The sequence below is a fragment of the Vitis riparia genome, chromosome 2 (assembly GCF_004353265.1).
Source record: "Vitis riparia cultivar Riparia Gloire de Montpellier isolate 1030 chromosome 2, EGFV_Vit.rip_1.0, whole genome shotgun sequence".
NCBI lineage: Eukaryota > Viridiplantae > Streptophyta > Magnoliopsida > Vitales > Vitaceae > Vitis > Vitis riparia.
Genome location: NC_048432.1, coordinates 19,304,037 through 19,316,587, shown reverse-complemented (window position 1 = coordinate 19,316,587; position 12,551 = coordinate 19,304,037). Strand labels below are relative to the sequence as shown.

General features: G+C 36.6%; 2 protein-coding genes across 5 annotated transcripts; both read left to right on the top strand.

The window, feature by feature from the left end:
• Nucleotides 1-1,743: 1,743 nt before the first annotated feature.
• LOC117927920 lies at nt 1,744-3,489 on the top strand. The gene has a single exon (XM_034847651.1). It carries the CDS (start codon nt 1,764-1,766, stop codon nt 3,072-3,074), a length of 1,311 nt encoding a protein of 436 aa, XP_034703542.1. The 5' UTR covers nt 1,744-1,763; the 3' UTR covers nt 3,075-3,489.
• A 1,336-nt stretch (nt 3,490-4,825) lies between these two features.
• Nucleotides 4,826-12,352, top strand: LOC117904568 (monodehydroascorbate reductase, chloroplastic/mitochondrial). 4 transcript variants are annotated; one of them, XR_004649602.1, is made up of 18 exons: nt 4,826-5,096; nt 5,185-5,359; nt 5,575-5,674; nt 5,764-5,841; nt 6,210-6,281; nt 6,695-6,813; nt 7,267-7,351; nt 7,869-7,958; nt 9,352-9,453; nt 9,557-9,646; nt 9,758-9,838; nt 10,241-10,312; nt 10,390-10,484; nt 10,597-10,685; nt 10,807-10,872; nt 10,954-10,994; nt 11,614-11,879; nt 12,066-12,352. XR_004649602.1 is itself a non-coding variant. In XM_034817248.1 (17 exons), exons 1-17 carry the CDS (start codon nt 5,087-5,089, stop codon nt 11,743-11,745), a joined length of 1,497 nt encoding a protein of 498 aa, XP_034673139.1. In that variant the 5' UTR covers nt 4,826-5,086; the 3' UTR covers nt 11,746-12,055. The 4 variants fall into 4 exon arrangements, 2 of the variants coding, with proteins under 2 accessions (XP_034673139.1, XP_034673156.1); XR_004649601.1 differs by lacking the exon at nt 12,066-12,352 and adding an exon at nt 11,988-12,057; XM_034817248.1 differs by lacking the exon at nt 12,066-12,352 and having other exon boundaries at nt 11,614-12,055.
• Nucleotides 12,353-12,551: the final 199 nt, after the last annotated feature.

Here is a 12,551-nt window from a genome sequence, read left to right as displayed (position 1 = left end):
CCAATTGAGCGGGTGGGCCGGGTTCAAGAGATCTGCAGGTAGACTGGGGCCAGATCTGCCTAGAAAAAAAGACACAGAAATCCAGATAAAATCCAGGCCGTCAATCAACCAGATGATTGGGGGCAGTGTGATGAGCGAGGATGGGCGGCAGGAGGGTCGTGGGAGTGGGTCCCTGCCCCTGAATATGGATGGTGGGAGGGGTTGTGGAGAGAGGACTGGGTCAAAAGCCACCCAATGAGAGCTGAGGGCTGAGAGCCGATGGGGCTCTTACACTGGCCCCTCTTTCTCTTCCTTCTGTCCAACAACGCGTTCAACGCCGCTTTCATCTTCCCTCACTCGCCAACTCCTCATTTTCCAACCCTCTCGCTATAACTCCCCTCTCTTTTTCCCAATACCACCGAACTGCCATTCTCTGGAATCTCTTTTCTCTCAATTTATCTGCTCTGAATTTTTCTTAAATTTAAATTGAATTCAATAGAATGGAATTTCATGCAAAATATTATTCAAAAATAAAATTGCTTAAAAAGAAATTTTTATGTCCAAACAAGATATATAAAAAATAATTAAATTATACTAAATACTATTTGGGACACTTTTTTAAAATAAAATTTTAAGCTAAAATACACATTAAGCAAGATTTTGGCTTAAAGTTGATTTTTTTTCATTAACTTTATAATAAGTCAGGTATTTTGAAGTGTTTTGTAAAGTTCTCAATCCCAAATATAGAAAATGATTGAAAATTTTTATATTATATATAATGATATTGTGTTTTGTGTTCTTTTGTTGTTGTTGAAAAATTAAAGTACTTTTGCAACAATTATTCTCAAAAACTTTTTTCAAAAATATTATTTAACAAATCCTAAAATATTTTTACAACAAAATAATTTATTTAAACAAAAATTTTAAATTCCTATTTAATATTTTAAGATTTGTTTCTCAATATTGTTTAAAACAATTTTTAAAAACACTTATAATAACCTTAGAGTGTGTTTGATAATAATTTTAATTTTAGGAAATATTTTTAATAATTTTTAATAATTAAAAGATAAAAATTTTTAAGTATTAAAAACACTAGAAATGCTTTTTAAAATTAATACAAATTGCACTCTTATAATCCGTTTAGGAGTGATTCCATAAAATGCTTTTAGTATTTCTAATATTTGAATGATAAATTTTTTTAATTATTATAAATATTAAAAATATTTTTTGAAATTATTATCAAACAGATTTTTAATTAACTTTAAAAATAAAATTTTATATAGGAACTTAAAAATAAAAAATATTTTTTCTAATTTATTTTCCACTAGTGTACTCTACATTAATATATTAGTATATAATATCAAACCATTCTCTACTACTCAAAATATTCTATAAAAAAAAAAGTAAAAAAAATATAGAAAATGCCCTTTGAATTCAATTATTTTTTATTTTTATATTTTAAAGAAAAAAAACCATATGAAAGAACCATTACCAAACTAACCGTTAGATTTCGGAACTTGAATGACAATGGATGTAGGAAACTTAAAAAACGCAAAAAAAAAAAAAAAAAAAGAAAAGAAAAAGAGCTTATTTTAAAATAAGTAAGAATTGCACCAACCTACTTGGAATTTGGAAATCGGAATTGAACTCGAGTGAATAGGAGGGCAAAAAGGGAAAGAGAAGAAAGGAGGAATGGTTCGCAGTGAGCGTCCAAGAGAAGATAAAGAAGAAACGGTCTCGTCCCCAATAAGCTACACCACTGATGTACATGTGTATAACCTCATATGTATAACTGCCACAACCGATTCTTCATCTCACCCTCTTCTTTTTTGACTTCCTCTCTTCTGCTTTCTTCCCTTTTCATTTTTCCTGTCTCTCGGTCCCTCTCTCTCTCTCGATCTCCCACCCCTTCTTCTTCAATCATGCCTGCAACTGAGTATCAGGGCTCCTTTCTGGGCCGCATCAGCATCCGCAGAAACCAGATTGCCTCTATGGATGGCAACCATGAGCAAGACCTTGAGGACCTTGAGATTTTCCAAAAACATGTTGCTGATCGCTTCTCTGATCTCCTTTCTGCATCTGATGCCACTGCTGATGCCTCCGTCGACCCTCTTCTTTCAATAGCTTGGCTGCGGAAGCTGCTTGATGTCTTTCTCTGTTGCGAAGCGGAGTTCAAGGCGCTGGTGTTTATGGGTCGTGACCCTTCGCATATCGCCAGGCCCCCTCTGGATCGTCTCATTCCTGAGCTGCTTGAACGGGTGGTGAAGGCGTTGGATGTGTGTAATGCGGTGACGCATGGGGTGGAGTCGGTTCGGCATTGGCACAAATTGGCGGAGATTGCAGTGACTGCGTTGGAACAGAGGCCGATTGGTGAAGGCCAAGTTCGGCGTGCGAAGAAGGCTTTGAGTTCTCTGGTGGCGTCAATGACAGTGGAGGACAAGGAGAGCATCAATTCCAAAGCGACGGAGCGAGCGTGGTCCTTCGGCCGGAGAGGCTCCAAGGACCGGGTAGCCGGGCAGTTCCGATCGCTGTCCTGGACTGTGTCGAAGTCGTGGTCCGCGGCGAAGCAGATTCAGTTGATGTTGGGCAATATCGCGGCGCCGCGCGGCGCCGAATCCACCGGCCTGGCGTTGCCGGTGTTCGTGATGAGCATTGTCCTGTCGTTCGTAACATGGACCTTAGTGGCGGCGATTCCTTGCCAAGAAAGGAGTGGTTTGCCCACCCACTTCCCTATTCCACGGCAACTGCCTTGGGCACAATCGATTATTGGCCTGCAAGACCGAATTGGAGAGGACTGGAAGAAGAAGGAAAAGAAGGGTTCAGCTGGGTTGTTGGAGGAGATGCAGAAGATGGAGAAACTAGGGCAATCCCTGATCGAATTTGCCGATTCTTTCCACTTCCCTGCAGAGCCGGAGCGTGTGGAGGAGGTGGCTGCCCAGGTGACTGAACTGGCAGAGACTTGCCGGAAAATGGAGGAAGGTTTGGGCCCCTTGCAGCAACAAATCAGAGAGGTGTTTCACAGGATGGTGAGGAGCAGGGGAGAAATGCTTGATATACTGGATCAAGCTGGTAAAGTTTCTAGTCCAATTATGTGACTGCAGGCGCGAAATTGAATCTTCAATTTCATGGGCGCATTTGAATTTGGGGTCTGATATTGGTATTGGGTTTTTAAAATTTTGAGGTAATGTTATGCTCCCGGGATCAGCCACTCTGGTTGTGTTGAAGCATCCATTACTTAACTCTCAAATGTACTCTGTCCTGTGTTAATTGTAATCTGTTCAGGGTACAGAAGCTGCCAGTCAAGAAATATGTACATAGCCAATAGGTTTTGTTTTTTCTCAGAGAAGAATGAGAGCTTTACTATCCATCCTCAAACTTTGAATGTTTTTAGCAGAGAGGCACTGCTGAACTGATTCTCTCATTCTTTTTCTTTGTTGCTTGTATGACTGACTGGCGGAAGGCTGCCTTGATGATAAATTAGCAAGCTTGCATACTTTCTTTTAACTGAAATTCAGTGTGTAAAATTCCTTGAAAGTGAAGCATTTGCCATTTGTTCCACACCCAGATTAAAACAAGAGAGTCCCCCCTCTTCATGGATAGCAACACCATCAGCATTAGAAACAAAGACATCGACTGGTTCGCCTGTGGGAGGATGGTGACAGGTCTCTGCCATTGCCACTTGCTTCACTTAGATTGATCGATTGAGAATATTTATGTCTAGGTCTTGTATGTATCCGCATCAGTTTTATTTTATATTTTGTTTGCTTCTGAACATGTTTTTAAGAATATGTCCACCTAGAGAGAACATGGCACATATATGCTAAAAAGGATGGCATGCCGAGTTCAAGCTTGATGCAGCAAAGGGACAGCAGAAACTCTTGACAAGAAGCTTGATGCCGCCCATGCATAAACATTAATTTGTCATATTTCAGGGCCCATGCCCTTGTGCCGCTGCCTCACACCAACCCGTAACCAGAGAGTGAATCAGACAGGCTTGTCAATGAAAGTTTAGCCTGAGATTTTCTGAGAGCTTCTTAAAATTAGTATAGCACACTGCCCTTGTGACTCCAGTCCTCGGGGAAAGTGACAAATGAAGGTAAATGAAGTGTTAGAAACCTCAGAGATATTAGTATATGAAAAGTTTTAGCTCTAAAGCTACCGATTTTTAATGCATCAACTGCACACCTGGGTGTAAATGGTTCTGCATACATACATAGAATGTATCAGAGGAATCAAAGTTGGAGCAGTAAAGGTCTGGTTTGGTGCATAGATTCAAGAGTCAATACTTTATTTAACATATATTTTTTTAAAGTGATTTTGTGAGATAAAAATAATACAAAAATAAAACTTTACAAACTAAAAGCACTTTGACTAAAATCCAAAAAGCTCTTACTCCTTTCTGTTCAGGTGACTAACAATAAATAGAGTGCCAAGAATAATGCTATACATCATGATTCTTTTAATTTCAAAAATAAATATAATAATAATCTAAAATACACCTAATATCATAAACACTTATCAATTGGCAATTTTTTTCACCACTTGCAAATTGGACTCGAAAATGACACAAGTCCATATAATATTCATCTAGATCCACTTGACTTATTTATTCGAAGAGGTGGCAAATTTTGACACGACTTGAAGCAACGCTAAATCCACTTGTTTTTATAGGTCATGTTTACAATTCAGGAGAGAAGACGAATTGAAGCCCATAGCTGGCCTGATATTAAGAGGGTGGTACCCAAATTTTAGGGCCTATTAAGAGACCATGAACTAGAGCCCATTACAAAAGCACGAGTGAACTCGACCACGAAATCGATTGGGCCCAAATTTCAACCTTCCCATTCAAACTCGAACAGAACTTTCAACCACCTCGAATGGCGGAAGGGTATCTGATCAGAGTGAGAGGTCACTGACCTCTTTTACCCTGCACACCCTGTTCCACCCGCGCATGTTAACATCTCATCTCTTCTACTGCGCCAATCGCCTCCAAAAGCCAAAAGCATTGTATCTCAATTGGACGTCACGACCCTTGGACCTCCTCTAGGGCCAACCGCACACCTCATCAATAATTAAATCATTTCATTTCAAATTCTTCCAATTTTCAATGTCTTCAGGTCCCAACTCACTCCGCTTCACTTCGATATTTGTTTCGTTTCCAAAACCCTAACGGCTGATTTCATTTTCGTATCTCACGATTTACAGTTCGTAAATTGATGGCTAGTATTTCAAACTCGTTGCCGCTGAAGCATGGAATCTCTCTCTGGTGTCCTCAACATGCTTCTCTGAATCGGACCCGCCTTCCTTCTTCATTCGGATCATCAGCCTCAGCCAGACGTTACGGCGTCGTTTCGTGTGCTTTCGCTAACGAAAATCGAGAGTGAGTTCTTTGAATTTTTATTTACTTTAAAATCTTCAATTTGCAGCTTTTTTTGTTTGCTTGGTTGATGAGAGAAGAGTGAAGAATCAGCATATGGATTAGTTGAGTTGAGTTGAATAGGAGATTTTTCTCTTTTTCTGCTTTCTTAGAAACCAAAAAGAGGGAGGATTTTCGAATTTGAGCTCATTACGAGCTTTGGATATGATTTTTTGCAGGTTTGTTATCGTCGGCGGTGGAAATGCCGCTGGGTATGCAGCACGGACTTTTGTTGAACACGGTATGGCTGATGGAAAGCTCTGCATTGTATCTAAAGAGGTGATTCATTTAGCTTTTCTGAATTATACTGAAAACGATCGTATGAATTTGCATCTTTAAATTGAGAACTATTTTTTGTGTCCGATCAGGCATTTGCGCCATACGAGCGTCCTGCTTTGACAAAAGGCTATCTGTTCCCTCTGGACAAAAAGCCAGCACGATTACCTGTAAGAGTTCTCTGCATAACTCCTAATGTTTCAACCCTCAGAAATTTGCAATTCCAAAGATTTAGTTTACTAGTGTTGGAATTTGTGAGTTGAAATATGTAGGCACTTGGTGTCTGATTTGGTTTTTAACTTAAAAGGCTAATGTATGAATATAGCAGTGAGCTTGATAAGCTCACATAAGCAAATCTATTGATCATCTGTTTTCACAACTTCGGCTGTTAACATTGAACCAATTCACTGATTAGCACAAAAATTCTGTTCATTGTTATAATTTTGGACCAGTAATAATAAGGGAGTTGTTGTTGACCATCTTGTCAATTATTCATTCCAATATCACATTTTGTTTGAGTTCTGCACTTATATTGTAGGGTTTTCATACTTGTGTTGGATCGGGTGGAGAGAGACAGACCCCTGATTGGTATAAAGAGAAAGGGATAGAGGTATTATTTCTTGTCTTTCTAAAGTTAAATTTTTATTTTTTTTGTGTTATGTTTTTGTTTTTGCTTGATAATTTTGTAGCCTCATGCAAATAAATTAGGTTTCCTGAGTTGCATTTGGGTGTCCTGTGTAGATGACATTATTGTGGTGAAATTCGTCTACCCCATTTTGTGTTGAACATCACAGGCTATGAATTTGAAGTTTGATGCAAGCCAATAGGACTACAGTAAATCCATATTGGTTTGGATAGACATGAAAGTTCCCAATATGGCGTGCTATTCTGGGGCTGCAAAGATGGGCTCTTTTTGAAATATTTATTTTTGAATTTTGCCTTTTGGGATTTCCTGGCTTTTCTTTTTTGCTTAAGTATGTTATTGTATGGTATATTTAACACTGTCTTTTTCATGTTTGGTAGATGTTATATGAAGATCCAGTAACAGGTATTGATATTGAAAAACAAACCCTGATGACAAATTCAGGCAAACTCCTCAAGTATGGATCCCTTATAATTGCTACAGGTTGTACGGCATCAAGGTATGTAATTACTAATTTAATCATTTAGATATAGAATTGCCTGTCCTGAAGACTGCTCCTAAATTATATTTGTCGTGAAACTGATAAGTTGCTTTGATGGTAGTGTTGGCTAAAATCAAGAGTTATGGAATTACCATGTTCCAGAACTTGATTTTTATTTCTGTCATAGGAATGAATTTTCATTCATCACAACCCTTGCCCGCAAAGCATTGACTTGCCTATGAACATAGAAATAGTTGCTCTGAAGAAGCATTTCTTATTTTTGTGAACTTCAAACTAGGAGCAAATGATGTATTTGAATATACACTTACTATTTTCACTACCTTATCTGCTTATCAGCGCTATGTTTGTATCATAAGCCTGTTCTTGTAGTTTCTTCATTGATTTATGTTGCACGTTCAAAAGTATAAATAGGCGATCAGAAGATGAATTCTTCTCTTCTCCTGATTTCAGACTTCCAGATAAAATAGGAGGAAACTTACCTGGTGTTCATTACATCCGGGATGTTGCAGATGCTGATTCATTGATATCATCATTGGTAACTTCAGTTTTTCTTTTCCCTTTTTTTTTTCCTGGAACTTCAATTAGATTCTAATAACTCGTCCTTGGTGTTGTCAAATGAAACCTTCTCTTTGTAAGTTGGATTTCAAAAATTTTGTATGTTATTCGAGATCCATGATGAGCTCCAGGATTCTAAAACCTTATAGAAATGCATTCTTGCTAATAACCCACAATGCAATTTTCCATTTTTTCAAGTAATCCTTCTTCGTAAGCCTCTGCCCTCTTTCTTTGTTTCCTTTTGGATTTAATACTAAACTGAGGAAATCTTTTGGCTTCAGGATTACTTAAATATGATGTCTAAATATATTAATAAATAATACCCTGGGTTGCTAACATTGCTTTCAGAATGCAAGCAAAATCTATTCACAGTTTTCTTCTATGAAATCAAAACACCAGACAAAAAAATTATAACATGTAGTTTTTCATGGTTTGCCTAATAGTTAAGAGTTTTACAGCTTATTTCTTGTTGTGAAGAACCTGTATTTGATTTCTAGGAGAAGGCACGGAAAGTTGTTATTGTTGGTGGTGGTTACATTGGTATGGAGGTTGCTGCAGCGGCTGCAGGTTGGAAACTTGATACCACGGTATGCATTCACTTCATTTTTTGTGCTTTGATGATAATTGGGCTTGGTATTGGTGTTTATTGAGCTAATATTTGTTTAATAAAAGTATTCTGTAATTTGTGCACCTTTAATAATATATCTGGAATATTTTTGTTGGTTCATGTGAATGAGACTTGTCCATAGATGATAACTTCCACCTTGGCATACTAGGCTAACTTTTGTTCAATCATTCAGTTTCACTAGATGGTCTTTTTACATCTTATTTTCAAAGAGTTTTCCCCTATCCAGTTTCCTCTTATTTGATGCTCTTTATATTGCATGACTTCGTGTAAATCTGTCATTGTGAAAGATCTTTTTCCAATTGAAATATCTTCTACAAATTTGCAACATTATGAATTTGAAACAGATTATGCTTGTTGATGTTTGATTAGTAGATGTGATTTTGTGTTATCACTGCAACATTGATTTTGTGTTGGAAAATGACTTTGGAACCGCAATGCTTTTGCAAATTTATACTTTGGATTTCTGTCCTGCCCCAACTTATTGAAGCTGGCTTCATGACTGTTATCATGTCTTTCCAATCTATCTAGAGTAAAATTTTTAGACATGCCCTTTTGATCTGTTGTTGCTACTTTAAGTCATGTCCTTCTTGAGCTTCTTTGTCTTTACTGCAGTTTCAACTTGAACTAGAACTTTTCATTGTTGGAACCATTGTTGCTCATTGTTCTTGGCTGCATAACCTTAGCCTGCTTTCTCTTATCATGTTCTTCGTTGGAGTTACCTCAAGCTTCTCATGGATGCTGTTTATTTAACTGATCTCCCCAGTCTTTCACTCATTGTTTCATCTAATTTCATTTTATTGACAGTTTCCTTGATTTCTCAGATGGGTGCCATGTAGCACGATTGTCTCTCTCTATGTTATCCCGTTACATCTTCTGTTTGGTTTGATTAAAAATGAATTTGATCACACAACATTTTGGAAGATTTATCTTCTCTTCATCCTATTTCTATGACCATTCTCCTCTAAATCTGTCCTTATGGATTATTGAAGTAAAATTATGAAATTGTTACTCTTGGATAACATCCACCTCAGAAATCTTCTTTATGCTCTCTCTTCTACTACTATTGTTAATGAATTTCTTTTATATGTTGATGTTCTGCCCTAGTCCTACTTATTTGGAGAACATTTAATTCTGAGACAACATAGGTCATGAGATCTCCTCTTTTATATGCCTAGTCATTTATCTATAAGAAAAAAAATAGGTAAGGTTCATTGTTAACCTCTGGAAGGATTTAATATGCTTTCCTGCTACTAAACCTATAAGACAATTCCACAGTAGTAAAGTTAGGTTATTTTAGTTATTACTTTTCATAACCTTTAGCTCACTATTTTTCTATCTCATGGGAAAAACAGATTATATTTCCAGAGGATCATCTTTTGCAAAGATTGTTTACTCCTTCACTTGCACGGAGATATGAAGAGTTTTATCAGGAGAATGGTGTCAAATTTGTGAAGGTAGGCTCTCTCTATCCCTCTCGCATTTGAATGAAAATGATATTTGTTTAGCAACATGACTCCATGCACCAGATTTTTTCTAAATTTGTTTTAATTCAATCAGGGAGCCTCTATCAAAAACATAGAAGCTGGTTCTGATGGACATGTAACTGCTGTAAAACTTGAAAATGGATCCACCATAGAAGCAGACACGGTAATTTATTGGGAACATTTGGAAATAAGACCTGATTTAGTCAGGTATATACTGACTCTGAGGTGGCTTGAAATAGTGATGTAATGGACAGTGCCTTCTTTTTTTCTGCAGATTATTATTGGTATTGGAGCAAAACCTGCTGTTAGTCCATTTGAAAGGGTGGGCATAAATACCACTGTGGGCGGAATACAGGTCTGTGTCCATGCCTGAAGTAATTTTATTTGTCATAAAAAATTTAGGGTGCTTCAACCAGGATATTCAGATGGACAGCCATTGTTCTCAACATTTTAGAAATGACCATACTTGAAATATTGTAGTATACTAAGATGTCATATCTGATGAACATTGTTTCTATGTATGTGTAGTGTGAATTCCTGCTTTGCTGTTTTAAAATGAAACTGGTTGTTTACAAAATTCGTAACAGATAAGGATTTTCTAAATTATGGCTTTAGTTTTCCTTAAAAATATTTATGGTTCCAACTTGGTGTAATAAAATAGTTTTTCCATGAGGCACGATATACTCAGTTTGGCTCCTTAATTATTACTTATTTTTACTTCTATCAGTATGAAACTTATACCTTCAAAGTTTTGTAGGTTGATGGTCAGTTCCGAACAAGTGTACCTGGAATCTTTGCAATTGGAGATGTGGCTGCATTCCCATTAAAGGTATGCTCTTCACAGATTGAGTTGTGATTCTCTTTTTTCTTACAAATATAAAAATACATGTGGTTCTTGCTAAACAGATGTATAACCGTATCGCACGAGTTGAACATGTTGATCATGCTCGTCGCTCAGCACAGCATTGTATAAATGCATTATTGACTGCAAAAACACATCTGTAAGTTGGATTCCTTTTTACTGTTACTTTTTGAACATCTTATTTACCATGTCCATCTTTTCACCTTCTGAAACGTTCTCATTGATGATTTGCGTCACTGCATTATATCCAGATACGATTATCTCCCATATTTTTACTCGAGGGTGTTTGAGTATGAAGGGAGCCCAAGGAAAATATGGTGGCAATTTTTTGGGGACAATGGTAAGAATCTCTACATGTTTTTCTTGCACCACATCCTAGAACTTCTGTTATTTGATCAATAATTCTTCATGTGTTATCTCGCAATTTTGATGATTTACACGCATTTGTTTATCTTGTCAAGCAGTTGGAGAGACAGTTGAAATAGGGAATTTTGACCCGAAGATTGCTACTTTCTGGATAGATTCTGGTATCATAAGCTGCACAGACACTCACTTGATTTAATTTACACTTCACAAAGAAATGATTAATATATTCTTGCTGCCAACAGGTAAACTGAAAGGGGTTCTCCTTGAAAGTGGCAGTCCTGAGGTAAGCTATCTTGTTGAAGAGATTTTCAAGTATCTTGTAGGATATGTTTGGTTCCGAAGGTTGGAGAGAAAATATGAGTGAAAGAAAATAGAGAGGAAAAGTAGAAGAAAAGAAAAGGTGATGAAAGATTTAAAGTCAATAAATTATTTTTATATACTATTTCAAACTTGTTTCATTAAATTTAACTCTTCTATATGTAGGTTAAATAATTTAAAAATATATAAGTTTTTCATTAAGTTTTTTATTAATTGTAATTATATTTGACTTTCTTTCATAATTTCCATAATAATACCAAATAAAAAAAACATTTTCCTTTTTTCTTGTTTTAAATAAGAAAAAATCTTGATGGCAAAAAGCGTGGTTGGTTTTAATTGTGTTGTTGCTGGAACTGGATTATAGAAGGATCTGAAAGCCCCAGAGGAAGAAGAAAAAAAAAAAAGAAGGAAGAAAGGACAAAAATCCGAAGTAATTTGTTTGAAATGACCTAAATAGAGTAAGAAATCAGGCTCTTAAAACAAGAAACAATGTGTTTTTTGGCGGGTTTGCTGGTAAAACAGATGCGATTTTGCTTTTAAATTCTTTCTTACATTACTGATCATCCTACCATATCGTTTTTCAGGAATTTCAACTCCTTCCGAAGCTCGCAAGGAGCCAACCTCACGTTGATATGACCAAGCTTCAGAAGGCATCTTCGGTTGAGGAGGCACTAGAATTGGCTCATGCATCCGTGCAAGCTGGAGCTGCAGTTTAGCTCAGAATTCCCCACGACCCTAACTTTCCTCTTTTTAATAATATTTTCGTCCAGGATTTGCCCCCCTCCCTGCCCTTTTTTGGTCAAATAATTGCAGTGGTGACGCATATCATGAAATGGTGCACTCAGTAAAGGTTAGTTATCCGCCACTCTATGCATACGAGAAGTCTTAGCCAGTCAATTTTTCTTAATGACATTTTGAGTGAGCTGAATCGGTCCATATCTTTGTAATATATATGCAGTTCAACGGATTTATTGTGAAAATTGGTGGTGGTTGTTGCTTTATGTTTTATGTTTTATTTTTCGGGAATATGCGATAGGAACACGTGGATGATGGATCAACAGTTGTGGCTGCCTTCATGGAAATTTCTTCATTCTAGAAACCTCCTTTTCGAGGTAGACCGTAGACCTAGCCATTTTGCGTCGCCGTGGGAAAGTAGAGTATGAGCATAGAAATTCTAGTCTATGAAAAATTTTACTACACTTGTCCTTTTCACCTGGAAATTGATGTAAATCTACTCAAATCATCGTTGATTTCACAACTTTATAATTGTATTTCGCCTATAAACTTTGTTTTCAAAGTTATCTCAAATCCCTTTTACCTAAACTCTTTTTTCAAAAATAAACTTTGTAAAAGAAATGTATTAATGGATGAAATTTGAAATTAATGGTAAGTATTTTTATATTAAGCCTATGTGAGTGAAATTAATTATCATTAAATTTTATTCCTTTAATGCTTTACATATTTTATTTGTATTATTATGGCATATTTATTGAAAATTTGTATCTCATATATGACAAATAAA

Bases quoted from the DNA above. Each gene is read 5' to 3' on its own strand.
- LOC117904568 (XM_034817248.1), top strand. The intron at 7,352-7,868 runs GTAACTTCAGTT...TTTGATTTCTAG, and splicing joins ATTCATTGATATCATCATTG to GAGAAGGCACGGAAAGTTGT. The intron at 9,839-10,240 runs GTCTGTGTCCAT...AAAGTTTTGTAG, and splicing joins CCACTGTGGGCGGAATACAG to GTTGATGGTCAGTTCCGAAC.
- LOC117927920 (XM_034847651.1), top strand. From the start codon at position 1,764: ATGTATAACTGCCACAACCGATTCTTCATCTCACCCTCTTCTTTTTTG.